The following is a 25,006-nucleotide window of genomic DNA, read 5'->3' as shown; positions in this document are numbered from 1 at the left end:
GCCTCCAGCTAGCTGGGCTCTACAATATTTCAGGGGTGCTGATCTGCAGAGCCCCCAAAGCCAGCGCCTTCCTCTTCACTTCCTATCTCCCTCTTGGCGTGGCCTTTCCCCCAACCTGCTCCCAACCTCGCCCCAACAGCTGCCGAGGTTCAAAGGTGGGCTACAGTGTGGGGACAAAGGTCCAAGGGGCGGGAGCTGAGGAAACCAGTGTAGGGAGCTCTAAGTGATGCAGGAGGCATTTGGTATAGGCAACACCCTCCAGATAACTGCACTTTGCTCTCCTTAAGTACTCGTCAGCTGCAGATCTTAGAGCACGTGATAAACATTCACTGCTGCGGAGGCTGAAAAACATACTGTTGCCAATGCTCACTGTATTTGGTGTTTTCATTAAAGCCCCAGCTCCCGGAATCACGTGATTACATAAGCACCCCAGCTTTCTAGCTGTTGTGGTCATACAGAAAAGCTTGAAACTGTGACCTGAGTGTGACCCCGAATGCTCCGAGCCCAGAAGACAAATGAAAATAATTGAAATAAAAAAAATCATAATTTTTAAGGCAGTTTCACCATTGTTTGAGGCCTGATACATTTTTTAAAGTGCTTTGGCCTGGCACTACGGGGAGGTTAAGTGACTTGCCCAAGCTCACGGAGCGAGGCAGCAGTCAAGCTGCAAATAGAACCCAGGAGTCCTGCCCCCCCAAGTCCCTTGCTCTAACCAGTAGCCCACACTCCCTTCCAGGAGCCCTGATTTCCAGCTCTCATATTTAACTGCTAAAATCACGCTCCCTCTCCTGAGCTGGGGATAGATTGAGGACTCCTGACTCCCCCGGCCAGCTCTCACCACTAGACCATCGTCCCTCGCCAGAGCTGGGAATAGAACCCAGGAGTCCTGGCTCCCCGTCCCCCGCCTCGCCGCTTTGCCCGTTCAGCGGCCAGCCGTGACAACGGGATTCAATGAAAAACTGGCTGGCGGCGGAGAGGGGGCGTGTGTGGGGTTGGCGGGGCAGCGCCCAGAAAAGGGTCCGGGCTCCTTTAAGACTGCGGCAGCCTTCAGCCTCTTCCCAGGACCCAGCGGGTCAGTTTCCCCGGGCGAGGGGGGGGGAGACCCGCAGCTGAGCGGAGCCGCCCCCCCGGGAAGGAACCGGCTCCCCCCCACCCCCAGCACCTTAGAAGGGACCACGAGCCCCACCTCCGCCGCATCCTCCCACCTGGGGCGGCCTCCTGCCGCGGCTGGGAGGCGAGTCTCTTCCAAGCCGGCTCGCCATGCAGGGCCCCCCGCCAGCGCGCCCCGGGGCGCCTCCCCTGCCGCGGGGCTGAGCCCGGCCCCAGCCGGGCACCTTCCTCGCCATGGACTGAGCGCGCTGCCGTCTCCGCCTGGGACCGGGACTGGCCCCTTGCTCCCCCCCCCCTTCCCTTCCCTGCTGGGGGGGTCGTTCCCCCCGTCTCCTCCCCGCTGGGTTTGTTTGTATGGGGCAACAAGAGACGTGACCATGTTATCGGGCTCCAAAAACTCCTTTAAAATCCAGCAGCACCCGCCGAGCCCTGCGGTAAGTGCAAAGGGGGGGGGGGGGGGGGAGTTGAAATGCTGTGTGTGTGTGGGGGGGGTAGAAGGGTTGCCTGTGGGGGGGCTGCAACCATGTGCATGGTGTGTGTGTGTGGGGGGGGAGCCACTGAACCAAACTGGGTTCCCTCCAGGATGGAAGGAAAAATCCCTTCAATCAAAGGGGGTGCTGGTGCACCCCTAGTTCCAGCACCTAGGGTGGCCGGGGGGGGGATGGAAAAAAAAAGTTTGTGCGGAGTCTCCCACTCTGCCTGGCTCCTGGGGGTGTCTCCAGCCGGGGTCCTGGCTGTTGGAAGCAAAGTGATTATTTGGGGGGGTAGCATTGCCCCCCTCCTTTGTTTTGTAGCCTTGGTGTTAAAATGGCAGTGGGGGGCTGCAGGGGGCGCGGCTCCTTTCGGTTCCGTCTAGCCCCCGGGGTTGCGGGGGGGTGTTTGGTGCTCCTGGCGCACGCCAGCCCAGCTCCGGGGTTCCCAGCCAGCAGCCCCGCTCCCCACGCGCCTGGCTGGCCGGGCTCGGCTCTTGCCGACGCCAAGCGCCGCGTGTGGTTGCCCCAAACTCGGTCATTTTTAGCAGGGCTGTTTGCACGGTACATTCTGTCCTCGGCTTCGGAGCCTGGGCAGGGCCGCTTCCTCCCCCCCATTTCTGGGACCAGTTTTTGCGCTGTCCACCGGGCTGGTAACCAGGCGACTGGAGCCTTTTGTCCAAGGGGCTTTGTTCTTGCTCTTGCAAACGGGGTGACCCCCCCTTTCTTCTTGACCCCCCCCAAAAAAACCTCCAACACGTCCCGAGTTTGCGCAGGGCTTCCCTGGGGCTGGAACGGGTCAGCTGGCAGGGAAAGTTTGCCTTGGCTGCGCGTCTCTGTGCATTCCTTGCATAATGAGACGATTGTTTTCCACCGCCGAGCAGAAATATGCTCCGGAGGCGCCAAGAGCGCCCTGGCAGGAGAGCCAGCGAGTCGTTAAAGACTCAAACAAGCCTCATTTGTTGTTTGTGTTGCATGGAGCCTTGGCCCAGGAGCCCCTTCCGTGCTAGGCGCTGGACAAACACAACACTCAGCCCCTGCCCTGCCTCAAAGAGGTGACAATCTAAGTAGAAGACAGGTGGAGACAGACACACGGGGGAGCAGAGGGAAATAATGAGACAATAAGGAGGGAAGATCATTGCTATGATTTCAAGGGGGGAGAAAACCGCTTTATAAAGGGGGGGGGGAACCCAAGTCTTGGTTAGATCTTTTCAATGCTCTGCACTGGGACTCAGGAGGCCTGGGTTTTGTTCCTGGCTCTGCTGGGTGAACTTGGGCTGGTCGCTTCCCTGTTTTGTGCCTCAGTTTCCCTGTTCTGTGCCTCAGTTTCCCCATTGGTAAAATGGCGGTGATTATACTGACTGACTCTGAGAGGGTTTTGAGAGCTACTCGTGGAAAGAGCTAGGGAGTATGCGCTCTGTCCTGGTCCCTGTCAGTCAGGACAAGGCTGTTCCCTATCTCGCTAAAGATCTAGGTTCGATCCCCATCGTATCTGACGGAGCACATCATGGATTTACCCTCACAGCCCCCTGTAAGGCAGGGCGGTTATCCCAAGGGGGAAATGGAGGCACGGAGAGGCCAAGTGACTTGCCCAGGTCTGTGGCACCGCAGGAAATTCAACCCTAGGAGCTAAGCTTCCTAACTCTGCTGCCTCCCATCTGTTGCTCAGTGCTTTAAAGAAGTTTGTTGCCACTCCTCTTTGGAGTCTCTTCCATTAGCCCTCATGGTTGGGAAATTTAGCAATTGGCTGCCAGCTGTTCTCCCCACCCCAGGGAGAACCTCGCATGGAATGAATAGCTTGCTGACCCCGAACATTTTGGTCCGTGCTTGGGGGCTGTCTCACCCTGCTGTCATGGCATAGCTGGGGGCTGACGGGGCACTGAGCCTCCCATATGCTCCGTGGCGTCACTAACCAGTTACTCAGGGCTGCTCTTACACAGTTTTTGTAGCACTTTACGCAAGACCTGCCATGCTGGGTCAGGCCAAAGGTCCATCTAGCCCAGTATCCTGTCTTCTGACCGTGGCTGGTAAGTGCTTCACGGGGAATGAACAGAACAGGGCAATTAGTGAGTGATCCATCCCCTGTCATCCAGTCCCAGCTTGTGGTAGTCAAAGGTTTAGGGACACCCAGAGCATGGGGTTGCGTCCCTCACCATCTTGGCTAATCGCTATTGCTGGACATAGCCTCCATGAACGTATCTAATTCTTAACTGTAACCAAAGCTGTTTGTAATGGCTATAATTAACGCAGTACAACCCCTAGTGAGGATGCAGTTATTCTATAAAGGTGTCTCTGTCAATGTAGCCGAATAAGCTATGCTGGTATAAAACCCCTTCACGCTGGTATTACTTTACTATTGTAATGTAAATAATAACATGCCAGCTGCAGCATTGGAGTAATGCAGCCACTTCAGGGGTGGAGGTTGGTAGCCACCAGCCAAGGGGGAAGGTGGGATCTGGTCCAAGGACACTGAAAGAATGTTGTTAAAAAGTCAGATTTAAAAAAAAAAAAAAGGGCAGGAGAAAAGGGATCAGAGTCCTCCATTCGCCTGGCTGGGGCGCAATACAGGAATATCCAGAGTGCTTTGTGCTGCAACATATCCCAGGGAAGGGAGCCTGGAGGGAGGTTTGCCCGGATTAGATTTTTGCTAGTAAATGTTGATGAACGTCAATTTCCCCGTGCGCACGTGCCACCCAACGAAAAAAATCTTTCCATCGCCGATAATCGAAATGGACAGCTAGGCAAAGTGAGAACAACGTTGCTTGCGAATTTATTAGCGTGATTTTAAGGCTGTTTACGTTGCATATTCTGAGATGTGCTGTTGACAATTTTTTTTTTTTTCGTGGCGAGAAAGCTTTCACTTTTTGGGGTCTTAGCCCCTGATGTCATTAAACAATTACTGCCTGACCCTCCCCCCTGCCCCACATTGTCTGAGCCACATAATTTCACACATCTGTGAAAAATTATTTTAAAAAATTGATTTCTGCGAAGATGTTCTGGGAACAAGGTGCGTGTGCCTGTTCTGTGTGTTGAACTGCAGGCATTAAAGGAGGGGTTGCAGCAGATCTGTTTGCCTCAGGGTGGTTCTTAGCAGCCAGGTGGCCAGGCGTGAAAATGCCAGTCGGCACTGACTGGCCCCTCTTTCTGGCAGCCTCAGAAGTGAGGTCAGACTAGATGATCTGGCCTTGCAAGCTACCAATGGGCCGTGAAGATTAAACTCCCCTCTCTGCCCTATAGGGGATCTCTCCAGAATAGGGCTGAGTTGGGTGGAAGTGCGTCTGGGTGCCCACCAAACTTCCTCAGAGATTGCCAAGGTCCCAGGGGCTGTCATCTTGTCCCTTTCACCAGCTCTAAGATCCCTGGGGCTGAGAGTGGTAAACGTTTCTGGATTCTACATTTGCAGTGACTTTGACTTGCGCTGCTTTGGGCCCTGAAGGTTGTTTACAGCTGCAAGGAGGTTTCCGGCTCGCTATCTGATCGGGTAGAGGAAGGTATACTGCAGCAGTTCCACTTCATTTGCTCGCTCTCTGCTTAACAAAAATGCCAGATAACCTTCAGTTGTGGTTTAGGTTTCAGGCAGTTATGTTCCGGCTAATCTTTCCTCTATGTAGCTGTTCCCTGGTAGCGTGGCACTCAGCTCTTACCCTGCGCCCTCGGCTGGCATTAGCCCACTGCCCTCAGTTGGCACTAGTGGTCAGGAGACGTTGGCTTGCTGGGGGGTAGCCAAACCAGCATAGCAATGTGGCTAGCTGAGAATCATAGCTTTCAGAAGGGACAGACCACTGTGACCATCTAGTCCAGCCTCCTGTAACACCGGCCAGAGAACTTGCCCAGAATAATTCCTTGGCCAGATCTTTTAGAAAAACACCCCACCCTGATTTAAAAATGGTCAGGGATGGTGCCAGGACTCCTGGGTTCTATTCCCAGCTTTGGGAGAGGAGTGTGGTTTAATAGGGTCTGGGGATCTATTCCCAGCTCTGTTGTGTGACGTTGGGCAAAATCATTTGAATCGCATCGTGCCTCAGTTTCCCCATTGGTAAACTGAACTAGAAAGGTGACGTGATGTACCCAAGGCCCCAGAAGGGAGTCAGGGTTGGAGATGGGACTAGAACTCAGGAATCCTGGGTCCTAGTCCTGTGCTCAGGCCGCCCCCGCACCCAAAAGCATCAGATTTTAAAAATATTGCCTGGCCCCATTTAAACAATCACCACCACTGAACAGCCGCTCGTGAGCTGGGGCACAGGGAGGGGAAGTGGCTTGCCCAAGGTCACCCAGCAGGCTAGTGGCCAAGTGGGAAATATCCCCCCCACAGCTCTCCTGGACCTCAGTCCACTGCACTATCCACTAGACCACGCTATCTCTCATGCATGCCATCACCGTCCTGCCGTATGATTGTAAATGGAAGGGGGTGGAGTTTCCAGGTAAGAGCCTCTGCTTGGAGATCCCAGTGTGGCTAACCCCAAGCATTCAAACAAATAAAAATCACAAGCCCTGTCCCAAAATAATCATGAGATTGGCTTAAAAATCAGGAGATTTTAAACAAATGTTTGGTTCCTTGTTCTTTGCCTCCTGGTTTCAAACCCTTTAGAGGTCGTGTTTTGTCGCTTTTTTTTTTTTTTCTGCAACCACCAGGCTGGGAAACTTCCTTTCATTCAAAAATAAAAGCTAAGATGCTCCGGACTCCAGGGAGTCAGGGCTTTAAGAAATATACCCCAGAGGCTGGCCACTCTGAGATCCTTGCGACTGGCTGAGACTTGTGCTGTTGGAGGGGATGGGGTCAGAAGTCAGGACTGCAGATGAAGAAATTAACGAGCGGATCGGGTTAAACATTATTTGCTTTGCAGCACTCTAGTTAGGGCCCCATTATATGGACATAGGCTAAAGAGACAGCCCCTGCCCCAGAGACCCTGAAAGGTGGCGTCTGGTTCTCCAATGTCTGTGCGTTAGCCCCCAGGAAGGAAAGGGTTACATCCAGTTAACAGCAACCTGTTCTCTTTCTTTACAGCTGAGAGGTCCAAAGTCCTCTGACATGAACAGCAAGAGAAACAGAAACGGCCAGGCTTTCCCGTGTATCCCAGGTATCCCCGCTGGCTACGCAGGAGCACGTGGCTTGTGTTTTGAACCCCCGGTTGGGTTTCCTTGGCGCTTTCGCTCTGGTTCTAATAATAATCCCTAGCTCCAATTTAGCGCTTTGTAGCTGCGGATCTCAGTCACTCAGTATCACAATCCCCATTTGATAGGTGGGGACACTGAGGCACAGAGCAGAGCAGTGACTTGCCCCAGGTCACGCAGCAGCACTGGGTATAGAACCCAGGCGTCCTGAGTCGTCACACGGTGCTCTAGCTACTAGACCATGCTGCTGCCGAGCGCCGGAAAGGACCGGCAGCAGTAGTGTCTCTTCCCTGTTCCTTAGCCGCACAGAGGTGGACACAGCTGGGCAAGGCTCGGCTCCCCACTGGCCTGTCCATGTGACGCTGGTGACCAGACCTCCTGTGAGCGCCCTGGGCGGGGGGGGAGGGGGAAGGAGGGACTGTGATGAGGTGTCTGTCTCTTCCCCCCCGAAGGCTCAGAATCTGTCCCTGGATGTCACAGAATCACAGAACTGTTGGGCTGGAAGGGCCCCCGACGAGCCCCCTGTGCTGTGGCAGGACTAAGTGAACCTAGACCAGAGCAGACTAGACCTAGAGTCCCCATAGACTCTAGTCACACGCTGCTCACCTGTCCCTGGCAGGTGGAGGAGCCTTTCCTTCCCTGGCCGCAGCCACTTCACAGCTGTTGCTGCGACTGGGCCGCAGGGTCCAACGTCTGCTGTCGGCCCGGGCTCCCCCAGGGGAGTGGGGTGCCAGGACTCCTGGGTTCCCTCCCTGGCTCTGGGAGGGAGGCAGGACTCCTGGAGTATAATGATTGGAGAGTAGAGAAGAAGGATGGTCCACAGGCTTGGACACTAACTGAGAACTGAGTTCAAATCACTGCTGTGCCACAATGCCCTGCATGACCTTGGGCAAGGCCCGTGGCCTCCCCGTGGCCTCAGTTTCCCACCTGGACAATCAGGAGAACAGCACTGCCCTGCCTCCCCGGGGCTGTGCACGAGGGCTAATACATTGAAGGATGAGTGCTTGGATACGATGGAGTTTTAGTACTTTTATAAAAATCACTAAGCTGGGCCCGATCCGGATCCCCTTCCTCCTTAAGAGCCTTTTACTCTTGCTCTGTGTTAGAGGCATGAAGGGTTAAATCGGGGCTCTGAGCAGCAGCTGTCTGAAGGCAGTTTCTGGCTAGGATGACGAGCTGCAGGCAGTGGCCGGGGCAGCTGCTTTGCTGAATTTGAGACTAGCAAAGAACAGCTACAAAGGCACCTGTTACCCGGGCACTTCCCTTTCATGCCCAGCGTGAGCGGCAGGGCCCGTGTTCCCCAGGCCTGGGCTGGGGGAACTCGAGCGGGAGCGGATCCATTGTTTGGCTTTTCATTCCCCCCCCCCCCCCAGCCCCGGCCACGCTCCTGGTGTGGACCATCCCATCCCCCGCTATTTCAGGGCTTCACTGCAACGTCTGGCCAGGGGCTCTGTGTGCCCCTCCCTGCCCCATGCCGGGGGCTCTGTGTGCCCACCTTCCCCACATGCAAGGATCCTTGGTCAAGAGAAAACAGCCCCTCCCCACCCCCCGTTGTGAAACCCCCTAGCCGAGGGCCAGCTGTTCTGAGCACGGCCTCCATTTTTCCCCATGGAGGCGTTCTGTGGGGCAAACCCCCTTCCCTGCAGCTCTGTTTGTCGTCGCTTGCGGGTACGATTTGCTGCCTGATCTGGGGCCTGCTTCACAGCAGCGCTGTGTCCCAGCGGCTCCAACCGCAGCCCCCTGAGGATCAGGCCTTCGGACCTAGACACCGAAAGTTACGCCGGCTTATAGCTGTGGGCGCAAAGCCCACCTGGTCTGGTTATGGCCGGGCTGGATGTCACGTCCTGACAGGTCCAGATTCTCCTCTGGGGTAAATCCACCTGGTCCCGCTGCAGCCCACAGAGCTCCATCAGTTTACGCCAGGGAAGGATCTGGCCCCTCGGTGTGCTTTTCACCCCTGTGGCATTGCACGCCCCTAGCCCAGTCTCTCGCACGGCTCAGCGTCACTCCCCAGCCAGCCCTGGGCTCCTGCCTCTGGCCCCCTCCTTTCCAGCGCCCCGAGGAGCCGGGTTTCACTGGCCGTTCCAAACCACGGCGTTCTCCCAGCTCGCCCTGACCCCTTCCTCTCGCCCCCCGCCCTGCAGGGGAACATGTCCTGGAAGAGGCAGCTCACGTGAGGAAGATTGTCCGCTCCAGAGATGGCGAAGGATCCATCCTGGGCACACTGTACTGCACCAACTTGAGAGTCGCCTTCGTGCCAGAGCTGGCCCCGGGTGACACGGTGGGGGTGAGTTGGAGGAGGCCTGGCGGGAGCCGGGACGGTGTTGTCGTTGGCCAGGCAACAGGGGTGAGGGGGCCTGGCGGGAGCTGGGATGGTGCTGTTGGCAGCCGGTCAACGGGGGTGGAGGGGGGCCTGGCGGGAGCTGGGATGGTGTTGTCGTTGGCCGGGCAACGGGGGTAGGGGTGCCTGGCGGGAGCCGGGACGGTGTCGTCGTTGGCCGGGCAACAGGGGTGAGGGGGCCTGGCGGGAGCTGGGATGGTGCTGTCGGCAGCTGGGCAATGGGGAGGGGGCCTGGCGGGGGCCGGGATGGTGCCGGCGGCCACTTAAATTGCAGCCCTGACGCTCTCTGGCAGACACCATCCTCCTGGCCCGCCGTAGCCTCTTGGCCGTGGTGCCAGGGTGGGTCCCCTGTGCCAGCCAGGAGGCAGGTTTGGCGAGTGGGGTCGGCGAGTGGGGATGTTCCTTCCCCGTGCCGGGGGAGGGGGAATGGGCTTGATCTCTAAGCGCTGCTCCTTTCCCACCGTAGGCCCCTTGCTGTTCCACTTGCCTGCACAGTGAACACGACGTGGCCCTGCCCTGCATCGGGAGGCTGGTGGCAGGTAAAGGGGGGGGCAGAAGGGGTCCACCTAATCAAGCCGTATCCCCTCCGCCGCTGTGACGAGTTTGGCGGCTCTCAGCCCATGTGGCTCACTGCCTCCGCCCCAGCATCCACCCCCCTGGCTGGTGCTGTGAGCCCCTCGTGGGCCGTCCCAGTGGCAGAGAGGCCAAGGCTGGCCTGTGGCGACCCAACTGTCCCCTTACCTGTGGGTAGGGCTGGGGCCGTGGTGCCTTGGCGGGGGGTGGCGCAGGAAGACTTGCCCTTGCTGTAGTTTGCAGGGCCACTTTTGGAGTGATCCGTGTACTCTCCCCCTGGGCTTCCCCATCACCAGGGCAATCCTGATAGGCCGTTGCCAGCTCCCCCCCGCACCAGGAGCGATCTCCATGCAGCTGGCTTGGGAGCCGATCCTGCCCCGGTCGCCCCCACGCTGGAGGCTGAGTCTTCCCAGCTGCCCCAAGACTCTGATTGTTGCCTGGCCTTCTGGGTCTAAGCCCCCTTCCTCCACCTGGTTTTCCCCTGCAGTGAATAGCTTCACCAAGGCCAAGGTGCTGACGGCCAACTCTACCCTCAAGTTCATCCCGGAGGAGCTGGTCCTCTACTGCCGGGACTTCCGGGTGCTGCGTTTCCGCTTCCGCGACAGCGGCTTGGAGCCCCGGGCCTGTCAGGTGAGCAGCTGCCATTGAAGACAGGGGCACCCTCCCCGGCCGGTGATTCCCAGGGCCCAGCCGCACAGGGCTTTGGGACCCGTGGATACGGATGGGCACCTCCAGTGGACTGGCTCTGAGCTGGACCCGCTTGGGACTCGGGCTGGGCACACCAGGGGTTGTTGCTCTGTGTGTTGCCTGAGTGGGAGGATGGGACCCTCAGGGGGTTGTTTGACCCCTCGGTGTGGGGTCTGGTGGATTAACACGGGACTAGGAGCCAGGAATTCTGGGTTCAGTTCCTAGCGCCAGGAGGGGAGTGGGATGAAGTTGTTTGGGGGGAGGCTGACTCCGGGCAGGGATGTCCACACTGCTCAGCACAGGTAGGCAGACTCCTGCTAGCCCCACTTGAGCTCCCGTGCTAAAGACAGCAGCGAGGGCGTTGCGGCCGGAGGGCGGCTCAGAGCCGGGGGCTGGGCGGGCTTGGACTCCAGCAACAAGCTCGGGCCACAGCGTCCACACTGCTGTTTTCAGCACGCTTACGAGTCTGTCTCCCCGGGCCGGGAGCGGCACCGCCCAGCTGCAGGATAGATGCAGCCTGTGTGACCTGGAGCAAGATGCTTCGGTTTCTTCCCTCTTTCCCGAGGTCCCTTTCCTCAGGAATCTACTTCCCACAGGGGTCAGAGCCGCAGAACCCTGGGCCAGGCAAACCCCACTCTTCCCTCCCCGACCCCGTCTAGCGATCCTCTGATGCCCTGACACACCTAGCATCCCCAGCTCTCGTCTCTGCCTTAGCTGGGACCCGCCAGCAGCTCCCATTGACTTCACTGGGGGTTGTCAGCTCGGCGCCATTGAAAACCCACCCTGTCACGCCCTGCCCCGGAGAGAAGCCCCGAGCGGCGACGCTCCGATTCAAAGCTTGGGGCGGGGTTTCCGCTCCAGTGGGGTTGGCCGGGGTCCCGTCACGACCCTTCTGTTCGGCTGTCTGGCTCAGCGATGGGCCTGCAGCTGCAGTGACTTGCGCTGGTGATTTGTCCTGGGCTACAAATCTCCGTGGGTCAATGCTGCAAGCGCTGCCCTGCTGGGGGCCTTCCTGGATCCCCAGCCTGGCAGCATACCCTCTGCCCTCCCATTGGCACCCAAACCCTGCCCACAGCCCCAGATGCCGTGAAGATCCCCTGCCAAGGTGCCCCCATTGCTGCTGTTTTCCAGGTGACGCTGGCCATCGTGCAGGCTCAGGAGAGCAGCAGCACCAGCGCGGGGACGTGGTACGACAGTGGCGCTATAAGGAACCTGGGTAAGTGGCATCTCCGCTTGGCGTGCAGCTCCATCCCCCAGGCCCTGGCAGCTTGAGGGGCCCATCCCTGGGGTGGCTGGACCCACGAGGCACTACCCTGCTCGTCCCTAACAGCCATCCCTCCTGTACGGCTTCAGAGAACGCCTGGCTGAGCACGGAGGAGTCGTTGTCCCCCCCGACACTGCTCTTCGAGAGGCCCTGCGACTGGGAGAAGGAGCTGAGGCGGCTCGGGGCTGCTGGCTGGAGGGTCAGCCCCGTCAACGAACGCTTCGACATGGCCACCAGGTAAAGCGCGGACCGGGGTTGGGGGGCGAGTTAGATCCTTGTGGGCAGCTCTAACCCTGGCTCGTGGCATGGGAGCGTGTTACAGCCAGGGGCGGCGGAAGTGCCCTAAAAGTGGGGAGGGGCAGGGGCACAGGTGCCTGAACTGTGGCCCCACTCCCCTATGCTGTCCTGCCCATTCCCCTGCCCTCCCGCTGCCAATTCCTCCCCAAGGCCCCGCCCCATGCTCCCTCTTCTCCACCCCTTCCCCGTCACTTGCCCTTATGGCTGGTAAAAAGTGGGAGGGCCCTGCCCTGCCCTGTTCCGGTGCCCGTGGTCACAGCCCCTCCGGGTGCACTCCAGTAATTCGGACTCCCTAAGCTACGGAAACGGCCTCGGACCCCCTTTCTACAGCGGGTTTGGTGCTCAGCCCTTGGCTACAGTCCCAGGTCCGTATCGATGGCCCCCTACTAGATTGAGCGTCCCTTCCATGGGCATGTAGCTTCCTCGAGTGGCCAGAGAAGCGCAGTGAAAATGTTGACGATTTCGAACAGTGTTTCGGTCCCGAAGGCAAGGGTGGTTGGGGGCAAAAAGTCAAAATCTCAAACGTTTCCTTGAACTGGAAAAACTTTTAGTTTCCTTCCTATTTCGACCCTTTGACATTTTTGTTTTACTCTCATTCGCTCAAGTTTCTAAACCAAACGGGGCTTTGAACCGGAAAATTGAAATTCCTCGTCTTGCAAATATCCAAACGAAACATTTTGACAGCTTTGGAGTTTTTCCCCCGAATGATTTCGATTCACAAAATGAGCCAAAACTAACCACCTTTCCCATGGAAAGCTCCAGGTTTTGACAAACAGATGCTTTCTGGGGGAAAATCCTTAGCCTGTCAAATTCCCGAGAGCTGGAGGTGGAAGGCCTCTCTGGGGAGAGCTGGTGTGAGCTCTCTTCTAGCACACGTGGCAGGGGTGCTGGCTGTGGGCCAGCAGACCCTGAGTTCTCTTCTCTGTCTGTGTGTGTTAATTGGGATGGATCCGGGGAAGTCTTGTGAGTTGTGGGGGCGGCAGGCACCCTGCCTACAATCCGGGATTTGGGAATGGCCTTGTAACAGGGAGATCTGCCTCCTTTAAGGGCCAGGGGCCATCCAGTCCTGTCTGAATATCAGACCTGGTGAGGAAGGGGCAAGTGATTCCTGTCAAGGTCTGAGAGTGCTCAAAGGGGGAGCTCTGCGAAGGATGCAGGTGCTGGAGTAATGGAGTGGGAGAGGCCTCGAGGGTCCCCCATCCCGCTTTGGTTGTAAGGTTTGTGTGCAACACCTGAACAGGCTCGGGGCGAGGCAGGAGTGCTGCCTGGGCTGGGGAGATGGGCCGGCAGCCCTCCGCACGTGCTCTGAGCCGGCTCCCCTCCAACTCCACTTCCTCCCGCAGCCTCCCCAAGTACCTCTGGGTCCCCAGCAGGCTTCTGGACAACGAGCTCAAGAGGGCCTTCGGCCACTTCAACGCGAGGCGCATCCCGGTGAGTGTCTCCTGCCCCGGGAGCAGGCTGTGAGCCGCCGCCTTGGGGTGGGGAGGGCGGTTCTGAACGACCTCACCAGGTTCTGGGGATGGGGCAACCACTGGGGGGTGCCGTGGGAGGGTGGGGTTCTTACTGAGGCAGGGGTGCATTTGGCCAGCAGGGTGGAATAAGGTGTGAGACCCTTTTTTTCCCTCCCCCCCCCCCCCCCCCCACACCAGGTTGTGTTCCCTGCGGCTGGTGCCCTATGAAGCTGGCAGCTATCAATGGGTGACTATGCCACTCCTGAACCAGCCAGGGAGGGAAGGCTGACGAGGGAGGGTCTCCACCAGGTTGTTTGGTGGGGGTGTATCACAGAGCCAGTTATGGGGTGGCAGGTCCCTGGAGCTGGGGGGAGAGGAGGAAGGTGGGAGACAAGGCCCCAGGGCGCAGGGCCCTGGCGTGCATAGTGGAGAGCCTGCAGCCAGTGGAGTTTCATTTCGTTGCATTTCCCTTTGCCTCCCCAGAGGCTGTGCTGGCATCACCCGGGAGGCAGTGACCTGCTGAGAGCCGCCGGCTTTCACGCCGATTCAGACCCCGAGAAGGAAGACGTGAGGTATGAGCCTCGAGGACTTGGGAATGGGGTTGTGCTGCCCCAGTCTGGGAGCTCAGGGGAGCTGGGGTGGAAGACTCCCAAGGAAAACCCAGCTGCTCTGGGGGGGGGGCTCAATAGGGGGCGCTCTCCCCTTACAGTCAGTGCTGGCCCCAATGCCCCAGTGCAGCACTAAGGGGCGCTGTGCTGCAGGGAGCCGGGTGGGTGATGTAATGGGGGTGCTGTCCCCTCCTAGCTGGTGCTGACCCCAAAGCCCCAGTGCGGCACTAGGGGGCGCTGTGCTGCAGGGCTCCGTAACCCTGACCGAAGCAGTGATTCCACCTCCCCGGTGCGGCTGCGTTTCTCCGCAGGTCTGTGGAAGTGCTGATGCTCGCCGGCCACGCCCAGTGCGTGATAGTGGAGACCGCCGCCGACCTGCCCAGCCCTGCAGAGATCCAGCTCTCTTACCTCAAGCTTCGGGCCCTCTGCCTTTCTGGTGAGACCCGGCCTTGGCCCCGGAGCTGAGATCCCCTCTCAATAGGAGTCGCTCGCCTGAGCCGATGCCTGGGGAATCCCAGGCAGTAACTAACCAGCGCTTCAGCTGGGAGAAGCTGGGTTACTCTGGATTGGATCCCACTTGGGAATCCTGGGACCATTATCACTAGTTTGTATCTGATGCACCTGTGCTAGATTTCCAGTTTCCCCTCTCTTGCTCGAGGAGCTTGTCTAGCCCCACCATTGTCATAGTGTCTCGATGCTCTGGGTTATATCCTCCCAATCCCCCGGCAGGTGGGGAGGTATTACCCCTGCTTTATAGGGGGAAAGGGAGGCCCAGGGAATTACATGATTTGCCTAGGCCGATACTGTAACCCCCAGGCTGTGTCTCCCCTCCTGGAAGCAGCTGGCTGTTTGATGCAAGGAAGCCAGGGCTCCCTAAAACAGGCCTGGCTAAAGCCAGAGCACAAGAGGCAGATGGGACTGGAGGGTCTCTTCCTTCCTTGTCCTCTCTCCGGGACAATTCCTGACCTGCCACAGAAAGGGCAGCCCAAAGGAACTGAGGAGACCTGGGTTCTGTTCCCATCTCTGCCACAGACTCTGTCTGATCTGGGTCAAGTCACTTCACCTCCTCTGTGCCTCATTTCCCCTGTCTGACCGGGGAGAATCGTTCGCTCCCTGCCAAGGGGGTGGTGAGGATTAAAACCCAGTAACGATAACATGGCGCAACGCGGATGGAGGCCGGATGAACCCCTCCGCAGCCAAGGTAGTAATTCGGAGTGGTTTCCTTCCAGACTCCTCTGTGGCCGATGAGAAGTGGCTCTCTGCCCTGGAGGGGACACGCTGGCTGGAGCACGTCAGGTAAGAGCTGCCCACCTATACACTGACCCCTTAAATCCAGGCGCACAGGCCCTACAGAACATTTGGCAGGTGGGTGGGGCTGGGTAGCTACCATCCCTCTGTTGGGAGCTGTCCCCAGCCGGGGGGGTGGAGCTCCCTGGGGGAAGTGGCTGGCAGGACCATGCCTGGCTGGATGAGTTTCAGATGGTGCTGGGGGGCGAGGGGGTCCTTTGCTTCCCGTTGGCTGCGGGGTCTTTGTTGTCAGTAATGGCCCCCTCTCCTTACAGAGCTTGTGTGAGGAAAGCGAGCGAGGTGGCCGCCCTGCTGGCGGAGAGGTCCCGCTCCATCATCCTGCAAGGTAGAGTAAGTCGTTCCCTCCTCTGGCCCAGGCTGGATGCCCTGAGGCTGGGCCAGGTGTGGGGTGAGCTCCTGGGTTCAGGCTCTGTGATGCCTCCCAGCCCTGGGTACTCCCAGGAAGCACCTTGCTACTACCTGTCCTTTGCGTGAGGCAGGCTTGTCTCCTTGCCCCCACAGGCCATGCAAGCACTCCCCTCTAGTCCTAGGTCGTGTGTGCCCTGTTGGCTAGCGATTGGCCCACCGAGCGTCTCCGTGGAGGGTCCCGCCCCGGTGCACTGGCCACTGGCCGCTTTCACCGACTCGCTACTCCCAAAGAAGCAGCGCACCCCAATTTCCCAGTTCCCGCTCCGCTTACCACGCAGCACTTAGATCTGCTTTACATGGCCGAGTCCAGAAATGCAAGGAATAGCAAATGGCAATGTGGGGAAACAAGTGGTTACACCTCACAGCAGGCATTCTAGAGCGCCCCCAAATGAACAAAGTCCTCTCCTGTCTCCTAGAGCAACGCTCACCCCTTTACAGCCAGGGTCCAGCTTGGCTCCTAGGTGAAGGCCCCAGTGCTGTTTTTTGCATCCCCAAGATATGTCAGCCCCACCCTTTGTCAGACACCTCCCCTCCCCCCCAGTGTTTGTTTCCTCTTGTAGATTTCACAGTTTCTTATTTCCTCAATATGCAAATAGGTCTCCAAGGTGAGGCATACAATACACAATAGCCAAACTGCCAGGCAGGGAGATAGGTTTCTGTTGCCTCCTGGTGACCTGCCTAAGTCCAAGACTTTAAGAACGTAATTTTCAGATCCCTAACGCCCTAAATATTATCCATCCATCCAGGTCGCAATTACTGTGAAGACCAGTGGGCTACTGGTCCTTGGTAGAGACCTCACATGTCACCCTTGGGAGAACTATTGTGCATATATCTGATCCCTGGGAAACCTTATGCAACCCTGTGCCCTCTGCCTGTTGGCACCAAGGGGTGCCTGGATTACAGGCTCCATGCTGGCCAATGGACGGGCTGACTGGCTCTGGGAATCGGGGACAGACAGAGGGTCGTTGGGTGGGTCCCAATCCAGATCCTTGTGGGACATCACAAGAGCTACTGCCGTTCAGCCTCCGCGTTGGCAGCTGTAGCAGAGAGGTCTGTGGACAGTGGAGCCATGACACTCCTCTTGACCCCTAGCCGAGATCTCTCACTGTCTCTACCCTTTTTCCCCCCCCCCCCTCGCAGAGTCAGACGACCGGGATCTGAACTGCCTGCTGGCCTCCCTCGTCCAGGTCCTGTCAGATCCCCACGCCCGCACCCAGTCTGGGTTCCAGAGCCTGCTGCAGAAAGAGTGGGTGGTGGCAGGGCACCCCTTCCTCCAGCGCCTCAACCTCCTCCGGGACAACGACCGCGAGGAGGTGAGTCTCGGAGCACGCGCGGCTCCGGCTTGATGCCTGGCTGCGTTGGCCAGACGGGGGGCGCTCGAGAGCGATGGGAGTTCTACCAGCCTGGTCCAAGTGGCACCGAGGTGTCGAATAATCTCCCGGCACGTGGGCTCTGCTCCGAGCACAGCTGGCCGGGAGCGTGGCTCGACGGCCGTGCAAAACCGAGAGGGTTCCCTGGACTGACGGTTGCCTTCCCTCCTCCCCCTCGGGCCCAACTCAGAAAGCGGCTCTGATCCAAGCGTCTGCCCTGCTCAAGCGCCCTGGGCTCTGGATTTCCCTCTGCCGCCAGTCCTGTTGGAATCTGTTATGGGTGGGAGCAAGTGGCTGTGAAGGCAGCAGCTAGGAAGGTGCGGGGATGGCAAGGTGGGGATCGGAGTTAGCTCCGGAGTGAGAACCAAACCCAAGCGACCCCTCTAGGCTTTGTCCAGTGGGAGACTTGGTTTTCTTGGCTCAGGTTCCACTGTTGTGGTGGGGACCTCTGCTGGGCAGTCTGCGCATGACACCGGTACCGGCCCGCGCGGGATTCCGGTGGGGGCAATTAGCCATTGGAGCGGCTGTTTGGAGCCTTTGAATGGGGATTGTTTGGGCTCTTGCCAAAAGACGCGCTCCAGTTCAGCCACAAGCAAATGGGCTCGGTGGAGGAGTCGCTGGGTGACGTTCTCTGGGCAGAAGTCGGCTGAGAGAGGAGCTGGTGAGGAAAGATGCCCTGGTGCTTCCGTGCTAGCCTGAATGCGCTGGATTCCTTGGTCCAATTCCCCACTCTGCTGTTGGTTCCCTCTCGACCACAGTTCCTCATCTGTCCAATGGGATAATGCCCCTGCGCCACTTCCCAGGGAGCCGTGGGGATAAATGCGCTGGAGATGGCGAGGGAGCCAGGGATGGAACACAGATCGTTTGCTCCCGTGCGGGGGCCGGGCCTGAACTCAGATCCCCAGGGCAGGTTGTTCAAACTGCCCCGGTCCATCGCGGTGTTGCCACGAGCAGTGTGACGGTATTTCCTTTCCGGATAAATCTCTGCAGCATTGCTGCACGGCTGGTCAGCGGCTGCTTTTCAGTGGTGGGAGAGCGATCGCTGTGCGGTGTTGCTGCAGGTTGTTTTGGGAGCTGCTCTGTCCCGCCCCAGAGTTGGCTGCATTTTTGCTGTTTCCCCAGGGAGGTTCTTTTTTCTTTCTGTCTCTTATAGTCTCCGGTGTTTCTGCTTTTCCTGGATTGCGTGTGGCAGTTGCTCCAGCAGTTCCCAGCATCCTTTGAGTTCACAGAGACCTACCTGGTGGCCCTTCACGACAGCAGTTACATACCCTTCTTCAGCACCTTCCTGTTTAACTGCCAGTGGGAGAGAGATCGCAGGAATCAGGTGGGTCCAGCATGGAGCCTCCCAGCTACAGTGAAACACTCGGCTGCTCCGCAGTCACTGCCCCAAGCACTATCCTACCACGGGCGGAGAAGGGGGAAATCCGGTGCCATGGTTAATGCATGGCCTGGGAGTGAGGACTCCTGGGTTCTATTCCCAGCTCTGGGAGGGAGCACAGCCTAATGGTTAGAGCAGGATGCTGGGAGACAAGACTCCTGGGTTCTTCTATTCCTGGCTCAGTGCCTGACCTCAGGTGAGTCGACGTGCTTCTTTGTGCCTCAGTTTCCCCACCCATAGAACAGGGCGGGGCTCATGCTTCTCTTCCACCTCTGTGAAGCGCTTTGAGATCCTCAATGCATAACATTCCCCGCAAAAGGCCCGCTCCTGGCCCAGCCTCAGTGGGATATGGAGTGCAGCCTCTTGTGGGGGTGGGCGGGAGCAAAGGGATACGGATGTGCATTCGCTGTTCCTTGCAGAGACACCTCTCACACTCCCTGTTCCTCCCCCAGCACCGTGCCTCCAACCAGATCTACGCTCCTGTCAATGGCTGGCGGGAACTCCCTCCCCTGGAGATCCTGCAGAAGGGTGGCCGCCTGGCGAAGGAGAGAGGGGGCCCCTATTTGCCCACCATCTGGGACTGGGCGCTGCGCTACACCACCCAGCAGAGGGCGCAGTTCAGAAATCCCACCTATGCCAGGGGCAGTGGCAGCACTACCGTTCCGAATGGCAAATCTTCCCCACTAGGGGGCGACAAGGTGAGTGCGCTGGGCTCCAAACACTGGATGGGACACTAGGAGCGATTTGGGGGCAGGGAGTGTTGCCTGGCGGTCACGCCATGGGGCTGTAGGAGTCAGGACAGCTGGGTTTTCTTGATGGCTGCGAGGTCTGTCCGAGCCTCAGTTTACTTTTTCTGTGTCATTAGTGGAGCTGGAAATAGAACCCAGGAGTCCTGAAGCCCAGTCCTCCCCTCCAGCCCCCAGTCCACCCTCTCTCCTAGGCAGGTTCAGTAAAGTATCCTGCTGTGGATGAAGCATGTTTTCCCACCCCGTTTTGCTGCTGGGTTTTACTGTCCTAGATTTCCCCCTGCCCCATCTCTCTCTCCAGCTGGAAGCTGCCTTGTCTGGGAACAGGGCCGTGTACCTGTTTGCCAAGGGGGCCCTCTCGCCGCAGATCCACCTCTTCCCCTGGAAGAACGGCTCGCTTTCCAAAAAGGGCTGGTGGCGGGCTCAGTCCTCAGAGAGCCTCAGCGAACAGGACCGGTCCTTGAGGAGCAAACCCAGCGGCTGCCCCCTGCAGCCTGAGGGGCTGCTGTTTCCTGCCTCTGCGGGCCCCCTGATCCGGCTCTGGAGAAGGTGTTACCTGCGGGGGAGCCAGGAAGTTCAGGTAACGCCAGCACGGCGGGGACATTAGCAGACAGGGTGGCTGTGGGGTTAAGGGACCTAGGAGCCACTTCCCTGCTCTACCTAGCAGATAGAGCACCAGCCTGGGACTCAGGAGATTGGGGAGGGGGGTGTCTGTTCCTGGCTCTGCCACTGACTCTCTAGGTCACCTTGGGCAAGTCATCTAGTTTCTCTGTGCCTCAGTTCCCCTGTATAAAATGGAGCTAATCCTGCCCTGCTTCACAGGGGGTTGTGAGGATAAATCCATTGGTGGTTCCATGGGGACAGATACCACGGTGATGGGTGTCCGATTAAAAACTGTAGATTAGTAGCAAATTACCTCTGTCAAATCCAGGTGCGGGGACAGTAATGAAGATACTCTGTGTATCCCCTGTAGGTAGTTCAGTATTAATACCCCCTTGTGCAGAGGGGTAAACTGAGGCAAAGTGCAGGTGGCACAATGAGTCAGTTGCAAGAGAACCCTGGAGTCCTGATTCCTGTATTAATTCTTGTTACGATGGCGCCTGGAGAGCAGAGCCCTGTTGTGCTAGGTGCTGTACGAACAGATAACAGAGAGGGTCCCTGCAGAACAGAGCTGGGCCCAGGCTTTTAGATCCAGGGAGGCTGCAGCTGACCCAACTGAGGGGGGCGTAGCTACACAAACATCAAAGAGCCCCGCATGAGAAACCTCTTTCCAGAGGGACCCATGAATAAGGGGTCAATGATGCCCTGTCACTTTCGGTTTCCTTAAAAAGATGGTGATTAGAAACAGACTTCCCCGGCTGAGCCTCCAGGCACTGCCGTGCGCTGGCCGTTAGCTAACTACTGAGCCACTTCCTCTCCCAGCACAGCCTGCCTGAGGGCATCGAAACGTTTCCTGGGCACAGGCGTTAGAGGAAGAACATAGCACGTGGCTCTGGTTTGGCCACTGGCATGGCTTAGATCTCGTTAATGATCTCAATCCGCCTGAGCCAGAAGACGCAAACTCCCCGGCAGCTGGCCAGTGGGCTCATGCCAGGCCTGGCTGCTCCGGTGATTTGTGTAAAATACTTTTTGAGTCTCCTGGGAAAGGCCCAGGGCTGGAACAGCTGGAGGGGCATCGGCCGAGCTGGGTGTATGGGGATGGACCGCAGGCCTGGGATAGCGTCTGCTGCAGGTCAGGATAGACGGGGATTGGTGGGTCTGCACCGGGCACCCAGCCTGCGACAGGATGGAGGGGCATGAGCAGAGCCGTGTTACGTGCCCGGGTTGTTCCAGCTGGGGCTGACTCGGTTGAGGGGAGCCAGTCGGGTCCCCCCAAGCCCTTGTGCCATACCCGAGTCTAGCTGGGGTGCTGTCGCTCGCCTGGTCACCAGCTCCAGGGCTTGTGCTCCCGGTGTGGACTGAGCCAGCCCTGAGCCGCCCTGAATCTCTGTCTCTGACTCTCCCCATCAGCGCGGCCTCTTTGCCTCCACGCTCGCTGAGCTCGCGGAGGAGCTGGACCGGCTTCGAAAGCAACTGGGCGACTGACAGGCGAGGGGACCTGCTAGGGTCACTCACCGTGGCATCCCCCTGAAGGCGAAACGCCCCGAAGACTGGACAGCCTCGCGTCCCTGCTGCCACGCTGGAGATCGGAGCGCGCCCCTGGCAGAACCGGATCTGTCCGCTGGACCAAGGGCGGGACCTGGGTTTTTAGGAATGGCTTCAACAGACTTTGGGCCTTGCTGTCCCTCCTGACGCTGGGAGCTGCCCGTCCTTCTGTGGCTGCAGGAAAGGGAACCGGGCAACCCCATCCGTCGAAAGGGCTCGCTCCCTCTCATGCAGCTCAGGGTGGTGGGTGCCCAGATAGCCCTGGCTCCTCCCAAGTGCTACCTCCTCAAAATTGGGCCCGACCCCAGAGCCCCACCTGGCCCTGAGTCTGGTTAACACCCCCCCCCCCCCCCCAATCATGCTGGGTGTTTGGCCGGGGTTCGGATGGTGGGATCTGGACAGGAACCGAACAACTCCAGTGTTCTCCAGTGCTGCTCGGCAACACCTACAGCGTAGGATTCTGTTACTGCAGGGTTCAGGGCAGGCACTCCAGGGTACTGGGTCCAACTGCTTTTGCTGCTGCTCGAGCTGATCTCTCCGTTCTCTGATCTTTCAGGCCCCTTCACCCTCCTTGCTCCCCCCAGGGGGACTTACTCAGCTGATGAGACTGGCTCATTCACACTCCTCCAGCCGAGTAGCGTCCCTCCCCCAGAGGGGCAGCATGTGGGTGGAAGGGCAGGCGAGGGTTAACCTGCTGCTGCCCAGGCCGTACCCATCCCCTGGATTATCGCTGGCCTCCGATCTCCAGTGCTGTCAGTCTGGCACCCGTCCCTGAGCTGCAACTCTGCAAACTCTTAACCCCTTGCCTGGATTTCCCAAGCAACCCTTGGGGGGGCGGGAAAAGGGGAGCAGGAGAACCCCATCCTCCGTAGACCACGGGGAGCCCGCATGATCTCCCATCTCCGGGCAGGGCTATGCTACAAACTTGCATCGGCGGCGGCGCTGTAGCGCTTCTGGTGCAGACGGTCTAAGCCGACAGGAGAGAGCTCTCCCGTCAGCCGTGGGGCGGGTTAAGGTCGGCATAACGACGCTGCTCAGGGATGTGAAAAATCCACCCCCCTGAGCGACATAGTTGGAGCGGAGTGTGTAATGTAGACCTGGCCTCTGATCCGAAAGCTGCCGTGCGGAGCCAGTGAGTCGGATGCACTTGGCGCTGTCGTGCTAGCAATGTGCTGGGGCGGGTCTTTGAGGCGCCGGGCATGTCCCAGCGACAGGTACTTATTGTGCTACCTCCAGAACTTGCTTTCTAAGCCTCGGCGTTCAGGTCTCAACTGGAGAGTCCCCGGAGGGTGGGAATGTTGGGGTCTGGAGCTTAGGGATTCTGTTGGCTGAACAATATACCCAGCTGTGCCTCTGCCAATCATCTGGGCCGCATGTAAGTTGCAGTTGCATTGGCAGGCGGCTGCTAACGGCACTCTTTTGGTAACGTGTGTTTCCCAGGTGAGGTCCCAGGAGCCTCTGTCCTCCGTTACCACCCTCGAACAATGGCAATTCCGCTTTCAGTAGTTTGGACCAATCGGCTCAGTAGTTTCTCCTACAGCGCGTTTCCAACACAAGCTTAGGGGGGTACTGGTGCAGGGGTGGGAGCCTTTCCTATCTGCTATCACGGCAGACCTAGGTCAGGTTACCACCTGATGCGTCTGAGGAAGGGATTGGTGGGTGGCAGCCAAGTCCCCATTAAACAAGCATCCGTGTCCCCCAACCTCCATAGTCTTTTCTGCTCTGTGGCTCCCATCTTGATACATGCAATGGAGCGTGAATAGCCCTTGTTCTCACCTTTCCCAGTGCTCCTTCTACATGGAGCCTCCGCCCTGGGTTATGGGGGTGAGGGGCAGTTTGCCTGGACTGTACCCAGCCTGGAGGCCTTCAGTTTCCAGGGCTATCCCACTGGCATCTCTCTCGAGCTTGGTGGGGAGAAAAAGCCGAAGGCCATCCGTCCCAGTCATGGGCTGCTTGTGGCCTTAAGCCGAGTTGTCGTTGCTTTTGAACTTCAAATCTGAATCGAAAAGTGAATGCTCCAGATCGTGGGCTATGCATTTCAGGGAACCGAGCTTACAGTCCGAGCTCCAGCTTTTCAGAGGCCTAACTCACAACCCGGTCACCCACCACTCCTTCCACTTTATAGCCAGCTTTCTTGGGCTGAGACTTTCATCTCCATGGGGGGAGCGGGATTTGGAACCCAATCTTCTCCCTTCTCACCCTACAGAAGGCACATCCGATTAGTCAATTTCACCAGCCATGCTTGGGCATTAGAATCAACATTTCCATTGGCCCCAGTGGGCATTGGATTCAGGCCCTTGTGAGGGGGATGGAGACTTGCTGCATCTTTCAGGTACCTACAGATGCATGACTGCTGTACCCAGATGGCACCATGCTGCTTTGTCAGTGTTTATGGACACTGGGGTTTGCACAGTTCCTGTACGCTACTTCTTTTCCGCCCTGAGATTTGAGTGCCTACTTTGTATATCTGTCTAACAACAACGAGGAATAACAAAGATTATTTTTATTGGCATTTGTAATATAATCTCTCGGGGCGATATTAGAGATGTTTGTTTTTTTGTTGAAAAATTTATATTTTATATTAAAAGCGCTGGTTCTAACATTAGTAACCCACAGGAAATGGGTTATTGTATAAGCTAAAGTGTTTAGACAAAACTGGACGATACATTTTTATATATGTGTGTGTTTCTCTCCTCTCTCTCTCTCACCCACACACAGGGATTGGAAGCCACCAAATTCCAGGATGGATTAGAACAGTTGTAGGGGTAGGGCTATCCAGTAATCCAAGTATTGCAGCACGGGTAGACATGCTGGCATGGCTAAGAGTAGCAGTGTAGATGTGGTGGCACGTGTCAGTGTGGGCTGTACAGGGACCCTGGGTATGTGGGTTAGCAAGGCATCTACTTGGCAATTTTGAGCCATGGTAGTGCAGGTATGTCTTCCCATGCACTAATCACACCTAGGATTGCAGGATAGATTTACCTATGCTGTTACAGCAGAGGGTCTAATCTAGCTGTGATTGTTGGTGTAAGAGTCCTAGAACTTTAGGGCTTTCAGGCCCTGGGAAAGAACCAGGACGGTCATCTGATGAGTATGAACAAAGTACTTCCTCCAGAACACCCTAATTTCTTTTTACGTGCAAGGTTTCAAGACCGGGAGGGTCTGGACTTTCCTTGGAAGAGTCCTTTGTGATTGCTTTTCCTGGTGGTTACTCCTTTATAACAACTTGGAGGCGTTTTGTTTTTGTTTTGTTTAAAATCTTAGTGCTAATAGCACCTATACATAAAAGTATTTTGGAGACCAGAACAGTAGGGTAACTCTGTGCAGATCACACATTCCCCATGGATGAGTTAAGTGGAAATCCAAATAAGGGCATTTTTTTTCTATTCTGTATATTTTTGTAGTGACGTTTCTATTTAAGAGCTCATTAAAGTGCAGTATTTTTAAATGCAGAGTGGCTGGCTGTGAGTTGAATGGTATGCTCTAGTTCAGGGGTCCCCAGTGCGGTGCCTGTGAGTGCCGCGGTGCCCGCTGGGGCATCCATGTGTGCCCGCCTACTGGGCGCCAGAAAAGCCGCCGCCGAGAAGCCGCAACGTCAAGAAGCACTACGGCCGAAATGCTGCCGAATTTCGGCGGTAACACCTCGTGATGACGCTGCTTCACGGCGTCATTTTGATGGCTGCTTGTCCACCAGCCACGGTCTTTAGCGGCTAGTTGTCTGGCGCCCACCCTATGGAA

General features: G+C 57.6%; 1 protein-coding gene across 1 annotated transcript; it reads left to right on the top strand.

Annotated features, from left to right (window-relative positions):
- Positions 1-1,314: 1,314 nt before the first annotated feature.
- Positions 1,315-24,720, top strand: MTMR11 (myotubularin related protein 11). The gene is made up of 17 exons (XM_054010358.1): positions 1,315-1,544; positions 6,586-6,658; positions 8,837-8,979; positions 9,500-9,572; positions 10,094-10,236; positions 11,425-11,509; positions 11,647-11,794; positions 13,198-13,285; positions 13,789-13,877; positions 14,225-14,349; positions 15,143-15,209; positions 15,476-15,546; positions 16,770-16,942; positions 18,153-18,323; positions 18,830-19,075; positions 19,425-19,703; positions 21,134-24,720. The coding sequence occupies exons 1-17, from the start codon at positions 1,488-1,490 to the stop codon at positions 21,206-21,208; spliced, it is 2,106 nt and encodes a 701-aa protein (XP_053866333.1). The 5' UTR covers positions 1,315-1,487; the 3' UTR covers positions 21,209-24,720.
- Positions 24,721-25,006: the final 286 nt, after the last annotated feature.

Source organism: Malaclemys terrapin, chromosome 21, assembly GCF_027887155.1.
Source record: "Malaclemys terrapin pileata isolate rMalTer1 chromosome 21, rMalTer1.hap1, whole genome shotgun sequence".
Taxonomy (NCBI): domain Eukaryota; kingdom Metazoa; phylum Chordata; order Testudines; family Emydidae; genus Malaclemys; species Malaclemys terrapin.
This window is presented reverse-complemented; position numbering and strand designations above follow the sequence as displayed.